Source organism: Caenorhabditis remanei, chromosome V, assembly GCF_010183535.1.
Source record: "Caenorhabditis remanei strain PX506 chromosome V, whole genome shotgun sequence".
Lineage (NCBI taxonomy): Eukaryota > Metazoa > Nematoda > Chromadorea > Rhabditida > Rhabditidae > Caenorhabditis > Caenorhabditis remanei.
Window position 1 is genome coordinate 957,367 of NC_071332.1, and position 23,177 is coordinate 980,543.

The 23,177-nt window shown below is 38.1% G+C and overlaps 4 protein-coding genes across 4 annotated transcripts; 3 read left to right on the forward strand and 1 right to left on the reverse strand.

Moving 5' to 3' along the window:
• Positions 1–1,036: 1,036 nt before the first annotated feature.
• On the reverse strand, positions 1,037–2,888 carry GCK72_016559 (uncharacterized protein; the record flags this gene model as incomplete). The annotated part of the gene is made up of 4 exons (XM_003100339.2): positions 1,037–1,115; positions 2,465–2,556; positions 2,612–2,701; positions 2,760–2,888. 4 exons carry the CDS (start codon positions 2,886–2,888, stop codon positions 1,037–1,039), a joined length of 390 nt encoding a protein of 129 aa, XP_003100387.2.
• Positions 2,889–5,189: 2,301 nt separating this feature from the next.
• GCK72_016560 (uncharacterized protein) lies at positions 5,190–6,238 on the forward strand (the record flags this gene model as incomplete). Its single annotated transcript, XM_053731561.1, has 2 exons — positions 5,190–5,336; positions 6,080–6,238. 2 exons carry the CDS (start codon positions 5,190–5,192, stop codon positions 6,236–6,238), a joined length of 306 nt encoding a protein of 101 aa, XP_053580474.1.
• Positions 6,239–7,453: 1,215 nt separating this feature from the next.
• Positions 7,454–12,592, forward strand: GCK72_016561 (uncharacterized protein; the record flags this gene model as incomplete). The annotated part of the gene is made up of 12 exons (XM_053731562.1): positions 7,454–7,588; positions 7,634–7,768; positions 7,829–7,950; positions 8,001–8,081; positions 8,976–9,040; positions 9,125–9,208; positions 9,257–9,357; positions 9,408–9,512; positions 9,880–10,218; positions 10,652–10,893; positions 11,978–12,172; positions 12,469–12,592. 12 exons carry the CDS (start codon positions 7,454–7,456, stop codon positions 12,590–12,592), a joined length of 1,728 nt encoding a protein of 575 aa, XP_053580475.1.
• A 934-nt stretch (positions 12,593–13,526) lies between these two features.
• On the forward strand, positions 13,527–14,854 carry GCK72_016562 (uncharacterized protein; the record flags this gene model as incomplete). Its single annotated transcript, XM_003100398.2, has 3 exons — positions 13,527–13,628; positions 13,834–13,902; positions 14,756–14,854. The coding sequence occupies 3 exons, from the start codon at positions 13,527–13,529 to the stop codon at positions 14,852–14,854; spliced, it is 270 nt and encodes an 89-aa protein (XP_003100446.2).
• Between the last annotated feature and the right edge of the window lie 8,323 nt (positions 14,855–23,177).

Below are 23,177 nucleotides of genomic sequence, written 5' to 3' on the forward strand. Positions count from 1 at the left end.
GTTTAGAGGTCAAAATCTTAATTAAAGATCCTTTGTTAATTAAGAAATGATTTCACTAATAACTCAATGCCGATACTTAGCGAATTTGACATAATACCCGACAAAAATCATTTCAAGCATCAAGCACCTGAGATGAGCGTGTATTCAAGGCAAACTGACTATGAAAGTTACGAAACACCAAACTATGGCTTTGCGGCCTGATCAAGAAACATTTAGTCAAACAAAAAATCTACGAAAACTTCTATTGGGCACGGCAAAGTTGTTACAATTGCGCTCCACCGAAATGCCCTTGAAAATGTCTTTTTTCTCTGAGTATCTCAATTCGCACACAATTTTTAACGGTTTCGGTAGAGCGCAGTTGTAAGAACTATGTCGACCTAATAGTGTCGCATTCAAATTTCGAGAGAGTCCGTTTTTGCACCAACATAGTTCAGCACCACACGAAAGAAACTTACCGGAAATTTCAGATTCTAAGCAGATGCTGATCACTTTTTCATCCGGTCTGCTTCACTGGATAACACTGATCAGCATCAAAAGTTGGGGAGGAGGGAAATGCCATTTTCAATCTAGACTACTTTTCCAGATTGATTTTTACCTCTTGGCTACCTAGCCTTCAACCTTCGACCAACTTTCCATGTGAGTTATTTTTAAAGATTTTTATGTAGTAATCACTCAAACTGGTAGATTTATTGATGTTAAAAAGGGGCACAAAATTAGATTTAGTTTGAGAAAAATAGCGTTTAGATTGAATATTTCCAAAAAATTTAGTCATGGGATAGAAAAAAGAAAAAAATCGAGATGAGTCAGATATCACAGGTAAATTTTTTTTGAAAAGTAGACGAAAACATAGAAAACACAAAAAAGTCTAGAAGAAATGAGTAATGTTGTTTTAATGACTCATTAATTATCAGGAACCTTTTCGTATGTCTAGATTTCGACATGATTTTTGATATTATTATATTTACATTCTGAGAATTCTAAGAAAGAGAAAAAAAGCGGTGACATAATGAGGGGGGAGAGAGCCGGAAGTATTTAGTTAGGAGAGAATGAACATTGAAATCATGACGGCGAACAGGGAAGAGGCGAGTGGAAGCATTGATGGACTGGCGTTGCATCTGAAAGTTTTCGAGTTTTGGATTTTGAAATAAAGAGTGGCGTCATAGGGTAGACTGTCTGTTTTTGAAAACCCCTAGGAGATCAGCGTCACTAGATTTTTGAGGTCTAAAGGTATGTATTTTCTATCGGTATGAGGTCCTGTGCACCAGGAAGTTTTGGGACTCCACGAGAATCAGGGAACGAAAATCGAGGAAAGTGTGCACAGACGAACGCAAATTCGCGGCGCAGTTTTCAAACCGTAGTTGTTTTCTCCGATTTTCGTCCTCAAGTTTTAGGACAGACTGACTGGGACAGTTACGAAATAGAGTAATCCATATAAACAAGTTTTGAGAACTTTGAAACGTTTGCTTTTCTAAATCGGTGGTCATAGACTGTTTAGTGTTCCTATCCTCTGCCGCATGTCTGAAGCGCGGGAATTCGAATTGTTTCAAATTTCTTCTTGATGGTACACAACACTTGGCTGTACCGGGTTAATCTGTACCGGGTCACACGTCAGGGAGGTAATGACTTGCTAGGGGTATAAACTTTGACATCGTTTTTCTCGAATACCAGACCTGGAGGGCAAGAAATGAAGATATATTTGAAATCAACGTTTCCCCAGATTTCCAACGATATAGTTCACGTCTCATATCTCCAGACTGGCTCGGTGACCTTTCCTAGTAAGTAACTTGACTATCATCTAAGGATCCTTCAAAAACTCAAAAACTCTGAGATTTTGACTGTGCCAACTTTTATAGAATCTCTGGCACGGTTCGTCCGCGTGGTATATCAGGCCTATGCAAAATTTCGTTTGTCAAAAACGTTAAACGACTTTTGGCACTGTGCCAACTTTCATCAAAGCTTTGGCTGTAACACAAACCTCCCCTAACCACGTTCCAAAAATAGTTTCACCTGTACCCTATTCGCTCCAGATATCTTTTGGCACTGCGCCAACCGCAAAACCGCAAAATCAGAAGCCGCGACGCGTCCGCATCGCTCCACTGACTTCTCACGCTGTTATCGTGTAAAAAGTTTTTGATGACATATGAGGAAAACCGCTACGCGACCGCGTTTGCTTTGTGTTATGACCCATGGGAAAGAAGTACATGAAATTTTTGTGACGAGTTTTGTGACTAGACGTTGCCATCAAATCTGACGAACTCAGAAGTACAGTACCCTTAACCGATTAGTCAACAAATCAAACTCCCATCGAAACATACACAATCAGCTGCTAGCTTGTGACTACACTCTATTATAACTCATTTCCCTTATTTCCCAGAAGACAATTATTTCGAAATATTTCGTGATTCTAAACCACTCATTACTCCCTCAACCACATGATCAACCAGTCAGAAAGCCCCCGCATTACCCGTCTCCATAACAGCAGCAAGTGGCCATGACTGTGGTTCCCGAAGTGGTGTTAAAGCAGTTGGCTGGCGCTTGGACGGCTCCGGCGGCAGTCTGGAAATGGTATGAATGAAGTAAGGGGAAGAGGCTTCCAGGAAAATAGGCGTACGGTGCAGTTTCCGATTTGACATTGTTTGGAGAAGACGTTGCGAGAGTAGTCGATGGTCTTGACACACGAGTTGGCACCGATTGGGCAGTCCTAAAGGAGAAAAATCAATCGATATTTGATGACACGATTTCAAAAATAATAGACATACCTGGAGCGATGTGGCGGTGGTGATAGCGTTTGGATCGTTGAGATTTCCGTACGATATGAGATGACACCTGAGACCGTATGTGGCTCCAACGATGGCGAGAACGATCAGGATCGTGGTTTGGGAGGACATTCTGGAAGACGAGGTCAAAATGATTGGAAAAAGAAAAGGAGTAAAGAAGGAAGAAGGAGAGAGAAGCCATTAAAGCCGTGAGAAGAAGACAAAAGAAAAAGAAAAAAGTGAGAGAGGGACTCAACGTCGACAACACTAATCAGCCGGTGCTTCTGAGAGAGCCGTGGGCTCGAGAAGGCTCGCGTTGCCATGCTCACGCTCTATCACTCTCTCCCCTTCTGGCTCGCTCTTTACCGGCTGATTCGATTCGCGCGGCTCACACCACCTGCGGCAACAACGCTCAGCCTTCTTTTTCGAAAAGGGGGAAACAAGTTGGTGAAGTGAAATGTACATATATATATACACATACATAATTACACAAGGCGGGGAGGGAGGGAAAAAGTGGATTTGAAGGAAACCTTTCAAAAAGTTTAGAGCAGACAGGGGAGTTGGAGGTGTACTACTGATTATTAAAGCTCTGAGTGAGAAATGGAAAAATGGAAAAATGGAAGAGATGGGAAGTTGTACTTCTGAGCTTGAAGAAGGGAAAGAAAGTGCATGAGGATCACAGTTCAATTAAAAATAATTTTGTCATGGTCTGCAAGCATTTTAAAGATCAGATGGAGAGGTTCAAGTTGACCATTGGTTATGATTGTTTGGTCTCAGAGAGGAGGTTGATATGGACTTCTTATGGTCGGGACTAGCAAAATCTTTGGAAAGAGAAAAACGGAAACTTTTCTAACTTAGCGGAAGGTGTTGTGTGAAAAAGATGACGTACATAAGTCGGAAGGCAAAATTTGGAAAACAAAGAAAAAGTGGAAGCCTAAGAGGTTGTGTGAGGTTTTAATTTAATTTCCGTTGGAATGTTGTGCCATCAAAATATCTAGCTCCGAGGACGTCGCTGCTTTTCAAAGGGGCTAGGATGTCACATGCTAAACCAGTACCCGTGATAATTATTTTCTTTCAAGACTAATTGATGAATGAATAGGCGACAGGCACGTTAGCAATTGGTTTTGAGACAACGAATTGACTCCATGAGATTTCGGGTTTACACTTGAGTTCCCACTTTGTCAATGAGTCTTGAGAAAAAATAAAAATGTCACGGATACTGGTGTAACCTGTGACATTGGTATAGACTTATTATGATCGGGACTTGATAAGGGACGGCAGAATCTTTGAAAAGACCAGAAGCGGAACAATTTCAACATAGCGGAAGGTGATGTATGAAAAATATGATGTAAGATGGAAGGCAAAAGTTGGAAGACAAAAAAAAGTCGAAACTTCAAACCGAGACCCTCCTATTACCACATTGACTAAGCTGTTCTAAAAAGGTTATATAAGGTATAAACCTAAAAAAAATAACTGGGAAATTTTTGAGCTGCTGCTCTACGAGCTTCATTTACAAACCTACGTGAGGTGCTGGTCTATTACAGAAGCTCAACTTTGAACGATTGACCAAAAGTTTCAATTTTCAACTTTTTTTTACAAACCAGATCGGCACCTTCAGTTTTTCAGTTCACAACTTTCCCTTCTAGATTCTCGGATTCTACAGCCGCTTAAATACGAGAGCGAGAGAGCGCTGAGAAGCTAGAGTGTCTGACTTCTCTGCACACTCTTTATTTCTCTCTCCTAGCTTTAAAGGTGGTGTGCGAAAGCTAACAGGCCTATCGATTAATTGTAAACTACAGGAATGGAACTCTGGGCCCGATCTCCAGGCTCCGACTAAAAACGCAGATATCAGAAATTAAAAATTTCTGAATGACCGAGTAGTATATGCAAATGCCATTCCCCAATTGCCGCCGATCTTTTCACCAAAACAAAACAATTACAAGACACCAACCACATGTCCAGTCAACCAGTCAACAAAATGGGTAATGCAAACTTTTTTCCTGAAATTCCAGGTTACTGTATCACGCTAATTAAATGAGACAACTTTATTCGTAACATCTACTCAGTCAACAAGAAAGATGTGAATTCATTTCACGCTCAAATGAATTCTCAAAAATAAAAACCACTCTCAAAATATTTGAAACTAACAAGCAGCCTTATGCTTTGGGGGAGTGATTCATTGTTATTCGAAAAATGAAAAATATATATCATTTTCCCCTTTCGATTACTCATAATTCCCCTCACCACGCGCTTCGTCTATAATTTCGTAAGCAGGTGTTCTCACTCTTTTGAGCCAGTACAAACTTTAAACTCGAAAATATTATTTCCTTTTAATTTTCAAATCCAAAGGTCACGTGGGAGAGTGTAGTTCTGTGGATGGACTCAAAAAGGGAAAACGAAAAAGAGAAATTTTTCATTTCCTCAAAAAGAGAAATGATATTCGTGATTGTCATCAATCTCATTTCCTGCGTTATGATTGTCTCGTTTTGCTCAATGAATAGTCGAAAGAATGAGAGGGAGAAACAGGAGAAGGAAGAGGAAAAGAAGAATACACTCTTGATGATAAGTGATAACTTTTTGGTAGGTTTTTGAGGGATTGAAATCTGAAAAAATCTAAATCTGAAAAAATTAGCATGCTGGGGAAACACAAACAATTCACTTTAGTAACATATCAGAGGAAAGTCAGAGAGTGAGAGAGACGCAGAGAAGCCAGACACTCTAGCTACTCTGCACTCTCCTCCCTTTTGTACGTTAATTTTACTGACGCGTATCTCAAAAGTTTGAACAGCTATCAAAAAGTTGTCAACTGCTAAAATATAGCAAATTTTCAATAAGTTTTTTTCTTTGTTGACAACTTTTTAGTAGCTATTTTAGTTTTTGAGATATATACGTTCAAAGATTGCTTACTGATAACGAAAGAGTGAGAGAGCGCAGAGAAGCTATAGTGTCTTCTTTCTCTGCGTCTCTTCTTTGCTTAGTTTGCGTCACTCATCTTTGACCGCCCATATCTCAAAACCTAAAAAAGCTACCAAAAAACTATCCACTAGTGAAATGTGTAAAATTTGAAGTAGATTATTTTTGTAATTTACAACTTTTTTATAACTTTTTTTACCGTTGAGATATTGACATTCAAAGATCGGTTGCTGAAAAGATTTGAGGAGAGGGCACAGAGAAGTCAGACACTCTAGATTCCCTGCACCCTCCTCCCTTTTCGTTCTCTAGTTTAAACTTTAATGAAGGATATCTCAAAAGCGTGAATTCTTATCAAAAATGTGTCAACTGACGAAATGCGGAAAATTTTCAATAGAATATTCAATTTCCAGCCGCCAGACGACCCAGAATCCTCGAGTCTCCGTGGAATCTCCAGTGAGACCATTTTCTCGAATCCGATCACCACCGTCTACGCACCCAACCCAACCTCGCCATCCGCCCAGTCCCCAACCAATTCGTCCAGTAACTCGGGTCCCGTTTCCACTCAATAAAACTACTTTTTATGTTTTGTGTTCTTGTTTTTCTCATGAACTTATAAGATAAGCACGTCATGATTGAAACCCCACAGTTTTCCGTTTTATGACAACGGATTAGTGATGAATGTCAAAGTTTGCTGAGGGAAGGGGATGATGATGACAAAAATTGGAAAAAAAAAGGGAATTTGGAAACAAAATAAAAACAAACAATTATGATTGGGGAGAAAGAGCAAAGAATTTTTTCAGAGGACGGGGGGGGGGGGGGGGAGTTGTCTGCATTTTGTTTGTTGGGGTAGTTTATGAAAAACTTGTCCACGAGGAGTACACAAAGGGTTTTGGAATAAATTTGAAGGTTTTAACGTTAAATCCACGTAATTCTTGAAAAATCATCAAAACCTGTTACACGGAGTTGCCCAAAAGTAGCCCACGGAGTTGTACACGAGAAGTACACAGAGTTGTAGAAAATTTCTTCCAAGCGTTTTCCAGTTTTTTTGTTGGTTTCTTCAAATAGTTCTTGAAAAAACACAAAAATTGAGAAAATAGTTGTCCACCAGGACTACACGGGGCTTTCCTAATTATATGTAGTCATGTTTCGTGTACTACTCGTGGAGAATTCTGTGTAGTTTTCCTGAAACACTCCAAAATCACGGTTTCATTTGGTATCAATGCAAGCGCGCTCCACCGTAAAGTAAGAAGATTCATGTTTGAACCGAAACCGTGGATATTGCAGCCTCAAAGTCTTAAACGAGGATTTTGGTAGAGCGAGTTTGCTCTAGTTTGTTCCAATCTCAGAACACCTGTCAGCACAAAAAGGAAATCAATGTTATCGGATGCATCTCGTAGTTGAAAACATGCAAAACTGTAGTAAAAACATTTTAAGCTGTAGTAAAATACGGTATTTCATCTATTTCAACTACAAGACAGATTCAAATTTCATTAGTCATTCTATGCCCTTTCAATCTGAAAAAAAAAAACGAAAAAAAAACATAGAAATTACCATATTCCCCCTTGAAATGACTCATCTCTCTCCCTATTCCCCGTTTCCAACCCCGCATTTCGAAAGTTCATCACCTCTCAATAAAAACTGCCTCCCTACTACTTCTGGTTTGATTGTAATCCGCTTTGTTTCTCCATCACTCGTTTTTTTGTTCGGTCTTTCACATCATCGACACACAATCGATTCTAATATTGGAATCACTCTTTTTCCCCTTTGACAGTCGCACAGAAAATATGCTATGGCAACTATTTTTCCTATTCATTAGTCAAGCCGTTTCTCAGATAGATGTGAATCAGGCGTTGAATCAGAATAAGTTGGATATCGGAGTGAAATCCCCTTCGGGAATCAGTGATGCTGAATTAGAACAGGTAAGAGATCTTAGTTCTAGAATCCGGAAAAACTTGAAAGTTAAGACATTCCCTCGAACAAACCTAGCAAGAATGCGGAATGCTCTGAAGTCTCTCCGCCAAAACTGGTCTGCTAAACTTCAAGCGATGCCTGCCAGAAATTATGGAGGCATTAACCAAGAGACAGGAGCTGTTGAGCAGGTAATTTACTCTAATAGATAGGAACCAACAATTTGAAAATCTTAAATTCAAAAGTTTCAGCAAAAACCACTGCGAGAGAAACCGCGAGACCGGATAAAAGTTGAGGGGGACACACTTCATCAAGTCAATAAAGCAGCCGGGTTAAATGATATATTGTATCAGGGCGATATGGTTTTGACGGAGTATGTTTCTTCTTCGTTACTGTACATACAGTATACCAGAAAAAGTTTAGTGATCAAATCGCAACAATTCTGGAATCTCAACAAGACAGCACCGAGACGACACCGTCGAGAGCAAGGAGACAGGCTTATCGGTAAGGATCTTGAAGGGAAAACCAGGTTCTGTCTGTGTAGATTTACGGCAAGGAATGTTTTAAAAATTTTCACTGTGCTCATAATGAAAGAGGCCTTGTCAGCTACCGGCGATGAAGTTTTCAAAATTAAACTTTGGAAGTTTCTGGAAATCATTTATATGGATGGAAAGCTGAAAATCTGATAATTTTGAATCGGTAATTTAGTTTTCTATACCGTTAAAACTGACCGAGTTACAGAATTTTTCGTCCTGTGTATTTTTCAGACTTCCGTTCATATTTAAAACTGGTGTAACTCGGCAGATTTTAGTCGTAGCAAAGTTTAGAAAATAGATTCGAAATTTTCATATTTTCAAGTTTTTATTCTTCTTATTTTAATGCGATTAAAATTTAGTTCACAGTACAATAAATTAACCAATTCACCAACCCCTCACTTTTGCTCATAGATTGCATTGACTGCATCTGGAGATGAAGATTGTAAGCTACATAACTGGAAAATCAGTAGGACAAATTTTTTGAAATTTATATGATTGAAAAGCTAAAAATGTCAGAATTCAGAATCTGTTTTCAAATATTTTCTATCACAATAATTGATCGAGTTACAAGACTTTTAGTACCGTGTCAGAGGCGTAATTTCTTGAAAACGAGCTCCGTCGCACAACTGTTGGCACGGTGCCCGAAAAAGACTTGGCTGAGTGCCAAAATAAAAAACACGACGCGCACGCAACGCGAAGGGGAAAATTCTTATATTTTCGTTGTGGACCTTACGCTTGTGCCGGGCTGCTATTTTTTGATCCCATATAAAAATTGAGAACAAGTTTAGATTTTAGACGTTTTCAGCTTTACATTTTCCATTTCATGAAAAATATTTCAACCAGAAATCTCCCGTTCTTTCAGTGACCGATACTACCCGTCGACAACATGGGGAACATCCGTCTACTACTATTATGATAGAACGGCAAGTGAGTGGTTTTAGTGTCTGGTTTTTTTATGATGACCAGAATAAGTACATACTTCGATAGACGAAAGACTATGAACATGTTCAGCACCAAAAATTGTGAAGGCATTCGAGCAGGCGGTGGCGTTCTGGCAAAATGTCACATGTATCAATATTATTCAGAGTAGTTCAGGTAGGGAAATTTTATATTTTTCAAAACGGAATAATTTTTTTTGTTCAGCCCTGAATAGAATCCGAGTGTTCAAAGGGCAGGGATGTTATTCGTATGTTGGGAGGATCAGTGGAGTGCAAGACTTGTCATTGGGCACCGGGTGTGAGGAGGTGAGTTTTAAAAGAGGCGGTTCTAAAACCGACAAAAATCTATCCTACAGTTCGGCACTGCTGCTCACGAACTCGGCCATGCGCTCGGCTTCTTTCATACTCAGTCAAGATACGACAGGGATAACTATATATCAATCAACTATGCAAATATAGATGTAAGTTCTATTCACGGACTAGGGAAGGTCATGGAGTCGGTTTGGAGTTATAGGACATGACCTATACCATTAGAAAGCTGAGAAAACGCTGATTCGAAAAATATATTCAGTTTTTGCCCTTGAGGTCTGGTATTCAAGAAAAACGAGGTTAAAGCTTCGACTTTTGGATATAGTTTGGACATTTTATGCTCGTCAGGAAGGTCTTGCCAGGGGTCCAAACTTCGGCCTCATTTTTCTCGAATACCAGTCCTGGAATCAGCGATTTCTCAGCTTTCCAACAATATAGGTCACGTCCCGTAACTCCAAACTGACGCTAGGACCTTCCTTAGTGAGCAAGTACGCTCCACCGACCTATACAAATTTCTAGCCTTCCTACGTGGAACAATTCGACAAGGAGACCTCATCAACCAACTTCAACTATGGTATGCCCTATGACTATGGATCAATTATGCAGTACGGAGCAACCAGTGCTTCTTCGAATGACAAGGCAACAATGATAGCTCGCGACGCGGAGTATCAAGATACAATGGGCTCGGATTTCGTGGGATTCTATGATATTTCTATGATGAATGAGCACTATAAGTGCAAGGAGCTGTGCCCGGCAGGCACCTCGGCTCGGTGTGTGAATGGAGGGTTCCCGAGTCCAAGAAACTGCGCCATTTGTATTTGTCCATCCGGGTATGGAGGAGTTTTGTGTGATCAAAGGGTAAGTATATAAAGGAAGTCTTTGGAGACGCTGTTTTCAAACAATCTATACATTTGGTTTAGTTATTTTCGACAACGGGGAGTCCATTTCTGCAGTCAGAACCTGCTAAATGTCTCTGCGAGCCGAGATATGAGTTCTCAAACTTTTCATATGGTTAACCTTTTTCACATTGAATTATAAACCGGCCGCATATACGCCACGGCGCGGTTCCATTTGTGTTTCCCAGCAAAAAATAAGAAAAAGAATTCCATGTGAAAATGTTTGAGAGCTCATAGCTCGCTCGCAGAGACATTTAGCAGGTTTTGACTGCTGAAATAGACTCCACGTAGTCGAAAGTATCTACATTTATAGATCGTTGGAGTACCGCGTGTCCGAAGACTTCCCTTGTTAGAAGTTCCTAAGAATAAATTTTATAATTATTTTTTACTTTCAGCCCCCGGGATGTGGAGACTCTCTGAATGCTACTACTGCTTGGCAGACGATTACTAATACGATTGGAGATGGGTTACCCACGCTCCGTGATAACCATACAATGTGTAATTATTGGGTGAGAGCACCGGATAATCAGGCGGTGGAGATAAGGATAAGCGGGTTGACAACGGTGACGATTGATGGATGCATTTTTGGAGGAATTGAGATTAAGACGAATAAGGATCAAAAGTTGACGGGATACAGGTAAGTGTGAGTTTTCTAGCGCTTACATACACAAGATTAAGCAGAGGAGAAAGCACGCGCGCAGAGAAGCAAGAGTGTCTGGCTGCCTGTGCCCTCTCACTCTCTCAATCATAATCGTCGGTGTTAATGACGTGTATCTCTATAACTACGAGAGCTATCAAAAAGTTGTCAACTACATAAATATAGATTGAGAGTTGCAGTCTCAGAATAATATAATTTTTAATATTTTGAAACAATTTTTCGCCGCGTTTCTAGGGTTCAAATACCTCTCGATAAACTTTGTAATACCAAATTTTCTGCATGACTCTTGTAACACTAAAATAAGTATTTTTGCTCAAAATAGACGACACTTTAAAAAAAAAGCGCAGAGGCACAGCTAGACTCTCTATGTTCTCTTCTTCTCACTCGGGACCTCAGCTCCAAGTCTTCATAGATGCATGTCTCAAAAACTAGGCAAGCTATCGAAAAGTTGTATACTATTAAGATGAAGATCTAGACGTCCTCTACATGAATTATACAAATTTGATGAATGTTTACCAAGTTTTAGTGCCGCGCTGAATGTTCAAAGGTCACCTGACTTCTAGTGTTAACAAGGAAAACTGAAACGCTCGTACTAACAAAATAGATTAGGCCAGTACTATCATTACATTCCTTAGATAAGGGACATAATTGTGGCTAGGGATTATCCAGAAAAGAGAGCGCAGAGAAAAAAAACACTCTAGTTTCTCTGTACTCTCTTCCTCCCTCCCTTTATCTCTCTCGTCCGCAGAAACTTGTCTTTGAAGACGTGTATCTCGAAAACTAGAAGAGCTACAGAAAAAGTGTCAACTACAAAAATGTAGAACTAACCTTGCTTAATATAGCCATTACAAATATCTAGCTATGGAACAAGTTTTCGCTTTTTGGCAAGCTTTCAAAGAAGTCAAAATTCGCTCTTTATTCCGCTCGCGGCCCCTGTAACTTGTCTTTGAAGGTGTATATCTCAAGAACTAGAAGAGTTCCAACATGGTGTCAACTGCAAAATTGAAGAGCTATCCTTAATTTACAAGTAAACCCACAATTCTTCCACAACTCCCATTTCCAGATACTGCTCCTCCGCCGACCAAAATACCGTCCATCGCTCCACGGGATCTTTGGTGCCAATCATCCTCTTCAATCGGTACGCAAGTACCAAAGCGATTCTCGAATACCGTGCCGTCACTCCATCTGCTGACGCCACCGCGACGTCAGCGACAACTTTCGCACCAATTGTAAATAGTTGTCAGGATTTGCATCCAAAGTGAGTTCACAAGTTTATACAATTTTATAGTTTCATTTTTCAGCTGCGATTTTTATAAATTTTTCGGGTTGTGTCGAAGTAAAAGGATTAGGAATAATTGTCAATTCACTTGTCGAGATTGTAAAAATAAAAATAATAACCATTTCTCATCTTATAACAATTTTTATAACAATAATAACTTTAATAGCAATTACAATAACTGGTACATGCCACGATACCACAATCCTCAACCATTTTCTTTGTTTTTCTAATTACGCTAATTATCTATTATTCCCTAATTAAACAATTAATTCCAGTTGTGCCGCGTACGCATGGAATGGTTTTTGTGTTAACCAGTTCTACTCATTGCAAGCGAGACATTACTATTGTGCATACACTTGTGGATTGTGCTGGATGAATTATAGCAATAATCAGTACTAGCTTTTTTTTTAAATAAATTTTTTTCATTTTTTTGTGTAAACGGGTACTTACTACCTTTTATTGTATATCTATCACATTGCAAATAAAATTTTTTACTTGAATTTTTTCTCGGATGTGTCTGTGTGTCCATTGCGTCCATTGCGTCCGGATGTCCAAAATCTTGTGAGAAAGCAACAAAAAAAGACTTTTTAAAGATTCTCATCGTCTGTCTGTGTGTCTATCTGTCCGAATGTCCACTTTGTATGCCTGTTTGTGGATTTGTCTGTCCGGATGTCTGTCTGTGTGTCTGTCTGCGTTCGGATGTCCACTATTTATGTATGTATGTGTGTCCATCGCGTCCGGATATCCAAAATTTCCATGAAAATGCGAAAAATTTCAATTTTAAGCAAAAAAATGTTTTTTTCAAAAAGATTTTAAGAAGTCTGTCGGTGTGTCCATAGCGTCCGGATGTCTAAAATCTTGTAAAAAAGCGAAAAAACTGGTTTTTAAAACATTCTCAATGTCTGTCTGTGTGTTTATCTGTCCGAATGTCCACTTTGTATGTCTGTTTGTGAATTTGTCCGTCCGGATGTCCAAAATCCCTTGAAAAAGCGAAAAAATACAATTTTTAGGATTACGATAAACAATACGATCATCTAAAGCCTCAGGAAGTAGAATTTTCGTAAAAATTTTGTCGTTTCTCTCCTATATGCATATAACAAATTATTATACCTTGCACTTTATGACATGGACCTTCCGGTCCTTAAGCTGTCTCATATTCCAAATGTGCAGAATGATTCATTGAGCTGAGGAGCTGAGAGCCAAGAGCCAACACACACATTTCCGTTCACTCACGCATTCATTCATTCTCAATCCTCTTGGCAACCACCTTACTTATTTTTCATCTTTCATTCCCTATATTTCCTCTTTTTCCTGCCTTCATTCCATTAAAATTATGACATCGAAAGATGATGAGAAACCGCTGAAAGAATATACGAGAGCCCAGGTGGAGCAGCATTGTACACACGACGATTTGTGGCTCATTTTCAGAGGAAAAGTGAGTTTTTTGTTGTTTTTTTGATAATCGATTCGAGTTTTGACAACCGTGCTCTATTGAACACTTTCCGGAACTTTTTTAAAGAGTTTTTAGGGTTTTTAGGGGTTCTAAGGGTTTTTGGGTTTTTAGGTTTTAGGGTTTTTAGGTTGTAGTTTTACTTTTTACTTTTCCGATTTTCCATATATTTTTTTCTTTCAATTTCCAGGTATACAACATGACACCATATTTCAACCAGCACCCTGGCGGATTAGCCATTCTTCGTTATGCGGGAAAGGTGAGGAGTTTTCGGGGAGCGTGGGAAAACAAGATTATTTTTCGATTTTCGATAGGGAAAATTGTCACAAGTAGCGTGAGAAGGCACGAAAAGACACAAAATTTTGGGGAAATTCACGTTTTATGAAATTTTTAAGGGTTACGGAGAATTTTCGGGAGCAACATATAGATGCCTGGATAGCTGAAGACGTGGGGATTCTAAATGAGTTTTCAAAATATTTGTCTTTGTTCTAACAGGAAGAGTAGGAATAGTTATGACAAAAAAATTATTACGCTTAAAAAAGGAAATTCGAAAATGTTCAGATCAGTCAGGAAACTTACAGTGATAGTAAAAAAATTGTATTAAAAAATACAAAAACAGGAAGCCTCAAATTTCAAAGTGTTGTAACTTAGCTCCTTTTGATGATTGATTAAATTTGAATACAGCATACTTGCAAATTTACGGCCCGGCCCGGCAAGGCCTGAAGGCCCGGGCCGTAGAAATTCTCGTCACGGCCCGGCCCGGCCCGTTGCAAGTATGGAATACAGGTTCCAACCCATCAAGATTTCAGCTTTCCAGCCATATAAATTTTGTCTAAAAATTCCTGTTCTTGGTCATTCTTGAATTAGCAAATATTCTTCATTTAAAAAATTTTCGAAGCGTAAAGTTATAGCTAATCGACAATTGGTAGAAATTCTAGATTACAATCACAAAACGATACATTTTTTTTGAAAATTTCCAAACTAACTTTCTACTCTTTTCGATTAATTCTAGTCCATTTGAACCCTTTGATTGATCTTCTAGACGTTCCGTGCCCACTGCCGTCGCCCCCACTCTAAAATTCTCCCGGCTTCAAAAACATCCCAATTTTCAGGACGTCTCTACAGTACTCCCCTACGTGGCATCTCATGGCATCGCATGGAAAATCATAGAGAAAAAGCTAGAGGAGAATCTCATTGGAAAACTTAAATAAATCATGTTGAACGTTCAATTTTTTTCTTTTTTTATGTCTTTTTGTTCATAAATCTAAACGAGTTGTTGAAAAGGGAAAGGTGGTGCATGGGATGATGGGATGGGAGAGCTCGTTTGACTCTTGCAATAAATCACGGAAACGCTCAAGAGACGAGAAGGACGGAGGGGAGGGAATAGATGTGTAAACAAAAAAAGTACCTAAGTTATCTCAGAGTACAAGATTCCAGACATCTAGGATACCCCTCCCCTTAGAATTCGTGGACTTGACACTTTCTTAAAAGTGTACTAAGGTCAAATCTGATTTTTTCAATAGAATAATGTAATTCTGTCTGTGAGTTTATTTTAATATCGAAAAAAATTTTTATTCGGTCTGAAATCCGCTGAGAGCGATCGCAGGTCAGTTTAGGCATTTCGCTGGGCTAGAAATTCGACTTCGGCTTTGTTGATTTTTTTCAAATTTTATGGCTATTTTCGCTCATTTTTGTTGTTTTCTTTTAATGAATTTGGTAGTAAACGACAAAAAATGATAGGAGTACTACAAAAACGGTAGAGAAAACAATAAAAACCTGAAAAACCATTATGTTTAAAGTTAGATTTCTAGAATTTTCAACGGCCACAGAAATGCCCAAACTGTTTTGCCGCTTATTCTCAGAAGGGATTTGACCGAATTAAGAATTATTTTGATATGAAAATGAACTCACGGAAACACGTACATTATTTTATGAAAAAAAATCAGAGGTGACCTTATTACACTTCTAATTATTTTTTGATAGCTAGTTCTTAAATTACATGTCTAAAGTTCCATTATCCATTGTAACAGGAAGAAGTTTCTCGAAATGAAAACACTTAAGAGTGAAACAAAATATTTAGATAGGAGCAGTAAAAAGTGTAATCACACGAAACAATGACAACAGCTGTTTCCTCTCGGAAAAGTCTATCCTATTCATCGCATTCTAACATGTAGGCCATTCAACACAGAAAAACATATTTAATTGAATTCGATTGTTTTGCACTAATTAATTCTATTTAAACGACCCCCCTCCCTGCACTATTTTGTTTTATTTTTGTTTTTAGTTCTTCGTGTAAGAGAGAACAAGAGGGCGAATTCTCCGTGTGCTCCGCCGGGGAAAATGTAAATTTTGGGAGGTTTTTTTGTCATGGTGATGTTTTTTCGGATATGTATAGACTTTTTGGGAATAGTGTTCACATTGTCTCTTTTTGGTTTTGTCGCTTTCAGAAGGTCAAGAACCTAGTTAGACTGGTTTTTTAAGACAATTACTTGTTCAGTGAATTTAAAAACCTGAAAAAAATGATCAAGTCTTGTTTCATCCCCTAGTAAATTTATTACCATGAATTTCAAAGTTCTCTCTAAATCGACTATATTTTTATGGCTTACACACTAAAAATTTCGTTTTAAGAGTCCTATGAACTCACAATCTTTTTGTGAAAGTTTATGGATAGAGTAATAAAAACTAGAGTTTTTAATTTTTGATTAATTTGCTCAGTACGTCACGGTTTCCAGTTGTCAGTTTTTTAGTATATTGGAAAACAACACTAGATTTTACAAAATAAATTTTCATGTTTCTTTTTGAGTGCTTGTAACGTTATAAAAAATGACTTCAAAACACTCAAAATTATATGGTTCTTATAGAACAACTCTCAGTCTACACTTTTTTAGTTTACAACTTTTTGATAGTGGTCTCCTAGTTTTTGAGATATATCTTTTGAGATACAGCGACAAAGTTTTATGAGGAAATTAGCATGGTGCATCTACCAGTTCTTGTGCGGCCTTATTATCCTTCAAACATTTGGTTTTCAAGTTTTTTTGTAATACATGTATTTCTTTTCAAAATTTGCCTGCAAATAAATCTGAATTTCAGTAAACGCACCATGTTGAATATTCTTTTTTTTAAACCGGGAGCGCTCTTCTTCGCTACCAATTTTTTGGAGTTCTAAATGAAAAAAATACTGTAAAAACCGTTTGATACCGAAACGCCGTTATATTTTTCAACTGCCTTCCAGAGAAGTTTTGGTGGTTTCTGAAACTCTAAAAAGTTCACTAAAAGTTTTTTCTATCATAGATGCTCTGTTTTCTATTGTAAATGCTATTCTAATCACGCTGAATTTAATTAGAATCATGGAAAATGTCCAGGAGAAAGCAATTGGGGAATTTTGAGCATATAAAAGGTGTCGTTCTATTACAGGTGCCGATGTAATACAGTTCTTACGGTAAATTCTCAAAAAGTCTGTCTGTAAGCTCATAGGTAGTCATAACCAGCTTTTGAGTATGTACTTTTTTCTTGCTTCCAAATTTTACATTCTCTAATGATACTTTGTGGTGTTTTTAAGTGCCTTGGTCCCTCTACCCCAATCATTGTAATATTTTCCAATTTCTTCAATCATTTGAACTCTATGACCCATGAACTCGCCCTATCAATGCAACCACACCAATTGTCGATCCGATGTGATAAGTATCTTTGACACCTTTTTTCTCTCTTCTCTTTCTCTCCGAAAAAAAGTTATATTCGGCTTTCTCTCAGATATCATCCGATCGGAGCAACATATTCTCGAAGAAGAATATCAGTCGTTTTTGCACTCACCCGTCATTCATCCATCAATCTTTTGCGTTTTCGAGAAGTTGAGGCCTCTCAAGTGTTTCTCGATCATTATCCCGTGTGTCAAGTGATATTGAAATTCCCCCAACACCGCAAGAATCTTTTTCAAAAAGTTTTCGAAAAGAAACCTTTTTGTTCCCTTTTCCAAAAAAAACCTATCCTTTTGCGGTGAGCCCCCTCCCTTTTTTTGCCCCCGTGCCCCTCCTCACACGTCTTTTTTCCCTCCTGTTTCCTCCAGAGATCCCAGTGTAAATTATGACCCGAAAAGTGCTTTTGCACCGCCCATATATTCCGTTTTTCTCCTTTTTTTTTGAAAGTGACGTGACGTGATTTACGCTACGGCTCTATTTTGTAGGAAGCTACTAATAATTATAATCTCAATGGATAGTATAATGTCAAATTTTTATTAAAGGGGGTAAATAACTAGTGAACAGAACAGAACCGAACACCAACGAACATGATTTCTAAGGTCTGGATTGATGAAAAAAATTGGGTTTCAGTGAGTGTCATAAACCTGAAGATACCTCATCCCAAATTACAATTATAGACTTTCCTGAATGTTCCTGACAACAAAAACTTTGTCATGACCTACTTAGTCTCATTTTTGACCTACTTGAGCTCCGTAAACGTCCACAGACTCTTTAGTCTTTAGAAATGCTAATTGAGTTACATATTCTAAAAAGAGAAAGTCACCAAAAAAGTGGAATCATAATCTACTTAGTTAGCTCCGTTTTTCACTACATAATGCAAAAAAAATTGTAAGTTCCCATGAGTACTTAACACAAGGATTAGTTGTTGCAAAATTTGAATCCTTGAAATTCTAGCAAAAGTTCAAAAACCCAATTTCCATCTGTCCAGACAGAAATTCAGCCTCTTTATAGTATTTACATAAACTTCAACTCAATGTTTTTTCATCAATCTTATAGTTAGTAGACCTTGGAAATCATGTTCGTTGGTGTTCAGTTACATATTTTGAATTAACTTCCAAGAAGACAAAACCTTGAGAATAAGGTTTCATTGAATCAGTAGTTTTTTGATATGATTACAGTTCAACTATATTTTGGAAAATGTTTTGCTCGAAAAGTTTCGAACGGAAGTACACGGTTTTTACAGGAATTCCGAATAGTAGCTGAAATTGAGAAACGTTCCTAACAAAGAACATTCATAATTCCAGTTGGTAGGCTCCTCCTATCCACTTCAATCTTCCCATATTCCCGAACCCTTCCACTTTTTAAAACCTCATAATTTCCATTTTCCCCTCTCCCTACCTATTCATCACCCCCCTTAAAAAAGTAAATCCTCTCAAACCTGCCCCCTGCATAAATCATTATAGATTAAAAAAAGAGCTTCATCATTTTTTTGTGCTGCTACCGTAACCCTTTCTGCAGCCCACTCATCACACATCCATATGTTAGAGAGTAATATCAATCTCATCTCTTATTGTTCTTTAAGAAAGAAACGAAGCAAATGTTGTAAATAAAACTCATGTTTGTTTCATGAGACTTACTTTTTACCCTTTCTTCATCTTCTTTCTTTGCCATCCAGCTTATCCTCACCCATCACTCCTTCCCCCCCCCCCCCCCACTCACTCACTTTTTCATTCATTTCTTCTTTATTCCTTCCACAAAACTTCACGAACAACAACCAAAAATCCGGGTATGGCGACTTCTCATAATGGCCCCTTACTCAAACTTTTTGCCCTCCGCAGGCACTGCTCGCCGAGCATCAAGACATCTGAGAGCAGGCGGTCGTCCCCCCTTTTCCGACAAATCTACTTGATTGCCTTACTTGTTTTTTTTTCGTTGTGGTAGATAGATTTGACCTACTTATGAAGAAGAATTAAAATATCGCCCGTTGTTTAGAATCCCCTTCATTTTTTGTTTTGCTGGAGAAGAAAAAATGAAAAACCAAAAACGAATGATGATGAGTTATTGGATTCTGAATCTCCGGAATGAGATTTCCTCCCATCAAAATTCAGTTATTGCTTGTTTTTACTTGCTTTTTCATTTACTCATATTCAGTCTGGAAAAATATTTGAGTAGATCGAGTGGATCAAAATTCTGGAATTTTTATGGATGATTCATTTTTTGAGTTTTTTTGAAATGTCGTTTTGTAAGGTGAGGTTGGGACGTTTCAAAACCGTGACAAATCAAAACTATGGGTACAAGACGTTCTGAAACCAAATACGGTATAACCAGGACGTTTTAAAGCCAGATAAACGCAAAAAGCGCAAAAAACTGAAAAATCACTACTCAAATTTACCCGGTCGTAAGATTCTCACGTTTTTTACGGGAATTTGCGGTTCGAACGATTCAAAACCGTAAAATATCAAAACTGAGATTGTGAGACGGTCTGAAACCAGATATTGTGAAACCAAGACGTTTCAATACCGTACGAAGCTAAAAACTAGAGTTGCCTTAGCTTACGCTACTCACGTTTACCCGATCGTAAAATAGTTAGGTTTCGAAACGTCCCAGTTTCTAAGTGTCCTGGTTTTGTGGTTTATTTTGCTTCATCGCACTATTTTTTTTTAATTCTCAGTTCCAAGATCTGTAAGTTTTGAAACATCTCAGTTTCTAAGTGTCCTGGTTGGTGCTTTGCTGAATAATTGGATTATAAAAAAACTGTCATAAGTTTAGAACGTTTATTGTCGCAACAAAAAAGTTCCGACATTTTTTCCTCGTCGGTGTTTGCGGACTCAAGCCAAAATTTGATAATTTTGGCTTGAGTCCGCAAACACCGAGGGGGAAAAAATGTCGGAACTTTTTTATTTCGATAATAGAACGTATCGATCTAAAAATGTCTCAATTTCGAAATATCTGGAATCCAAACATTTGGCAAGTTCGCTCTAATAATAACGGTTTTTGAACGTCCCAGAGTTGAACAACTATCAGTAGAGCGCACTTTCCAAGCATAGACGTGTCTACTAGCTTATTGTCACGAATGTAATACTTTCTGTCCGCTAGGGCGCGTTTGCACTTTTCCAAAATTTAAGAAACCCCGGAAATTCAGACACCTATGACGCATAACATCCACATTTTTCAGTTATTTTGCAAATATGTTCCCTCTGTCAAAACTCTTCACGGTTCACTAGGTATTCTATAATTTTTCAGTTTTTTTCCTTTAATTTGTTCCTTTTTTTCTAACTTACTAGCCAGTGTCTTCTCACATTTCATGTCTTTCATTTTGATCTCTAAACAAGTTGTACTTAATCGGGGGGACGGACACTAAAAAAGAGAAGAAAAGGTCTCTGATGAGTGACCCCCTCTCCCGGTTTATTCATATTTCTGAAAAATGAGAAATGGAACAGAGAACGAATAGGAAAAGGAGAAGAACAAAGCTGCGAAACGGAAATAAAATGTTTTTTTTCTTTTTCTGTTCTCCCCTTTTCCGTTGTTTATTTTTCGGGCTGGAACCAGAATTCTAGAATCATCAGGAGGGAGGGCGCATGGGGGGTCCCAAATTTTTCGTTTTCTTTTTGGTCAGACCTTTTTTCTTTGCTGGTTTTCTTAATTTAATCCTATTTTTATGAAAATTCTTGCCATGGGCTAACCAGAACTTTCTGGGCTGCGTTTGGCTAGTTTAGGGTAGATGGGGCCAGTTTTAGTCTTTCTTGGACATTTAAAGCAATGATTTAGACCAAGCCAAACATGTCCAATAATTTTGAACCTGTTAGGATAATTGATGCCGTGCCTGACAAAAAATAAAGTTATTAGCCTAGAAAACAATATTTGGTCAGTCAAGAAACCGTCTTGAACCGGGCCGGACTTACAAACATTTTTCATATTCAGGTTTTCCATAAAATTCCCAAAATTACAAGCTCTATCTTGATTATATTCTGACAACTTCGAAAACCGGCCCATATTTTAGACACTCCAGGTATCAAATCTCAAATTTGACGGAATATAGTCGATATGGAACTCCAAATTCTGGGGTTTTTATGGAGATTACGAATCTAAAACTGTTTTTTTGTCCCAGATGTCCCCAACTGTCCCATTTCGGTCACTACTTTAATACCTATAAACAAAGCCTATTGGATCAGGGTAGACCGTTCCTAGGAGTCGAGGGCCTGAGTATTCTTTAAGTCTGAAAGAAAATTTGATCCAACTTCCAAAAAAAAAACCCATTTTCCGTTGCAAAAAAAGAGAAAAGTCCAAAAAATGACAGCTCAATGTCCAGTACATCCTCCTAAGATTGGACCGCCAATCTCTGAGACCCCAACCCAATTTTTTTCCTTGTTTCCTTCCATTCCGCTTACTGAATTACCTCTCCTCTCCCCCTCTCCTCTTGTTCTATATCCATTGCCCTTCCTGCTCTACTAGACACCGAATTTCATTCGTTTTACATTTCCGCTCATTTAGATGCTCTTTCTTTTCCTGGTTTTGTTTTGAACAATACGAGTTGTAGTGTTTGTGTCAGTTGCACGTATGTGTATGCTCCTCGAGGGCAACACCCTCACAATTTAAAAAGTTTCACACGTCATCTGGAGGGATTCTGGTGAGATTCTGAAGATTTTGTACCTCTTGACCCCAGAAGCTACCCAAAAATAACGAGAACCATCCGTGAGCCAAAACAAACAAAAAATTCATGCATTTTTCCGTTATTTTCCAATTAGGTTTGTGTCTTCACACCCACCTCGTCTCTTCTATTATTTAACGATGATTGAGACGTCTGGGTTCGAATTTCATAGTGAGAAGGAGAAGACTAATTTAGATCTTTTGACCTAATTTTTTGTTATTTGGTCGAGAAAATGAGAATAATATATTAAGGGGAGGGGAGATATTCTTTAAAATATATTTTGAGATGGAGATAAGCGAGCAAAAAGGTATCAATTTTGGCTGCTTTCAGTGGAAAACGACCAACTTAGTAATTCTGAATGTCACACCATGAACAGTAGTAATTCTGAATGTCACACCAGGAACATTTTTAATGTGTTATATAGATCAAAAGTAGAACTTCATTTTTGTAGTTGACAACTTTTTTGTACGAACACTCCCTAGCAAGTTACATATCGACAAAGTAATTGCTCCCCCAAATCGACCAATTTCAGTGCAAATTAGTGCGATTTTTGAGCTGTCGTCTTAAAATGACCATAACTCTCTAGGGAGCGTCCGTACAAAAAAGTTGTCAACTACAAAATTGGAGCTCTACGTTCAATCTATATGATTCATTAAAAGTTTTATGGTTTGACATTCAGAATTACTACGGCACACTCTCAAAATTGGTTATTTTCCACTGAAAACAGCCAAAGTTGATACCTTTTTGTCCGGCACTGTATGTACCATTTCCAGCAATAATAACCTGTGACATTGTGGCACAGACCAGATCGAGCTATGTCAAAATGGGGAGCCGGACTATACTATTTCAGTAAGCAGAGAGCAGTACTGAATGTTTAAAGCATTTTTGAGTTCCCCATAAAGAAATTTCACAGCATTTTTGAGTTCCCTTTAAAAACAATTACGGCATTTTTGAGTTTCTTTAAAATAAGTTTTACGGCATTTTGAGTGTTTGGACATTCAAGACCTCCCAAGATACCGTAAAAACTGTATTATATCGAAAAAAAAAGAGTGAAAAAAAAATAATTCAGTTTTCTTACGAACTCTGACTTGACTCCCTTTCCACTTTGTTAACATCTTCTCCCAATATAATTTCTGTGAATTTTCGTCAAGTGCACATACTTTTGAAACTTCCTCCTTTACTATTTTAGTT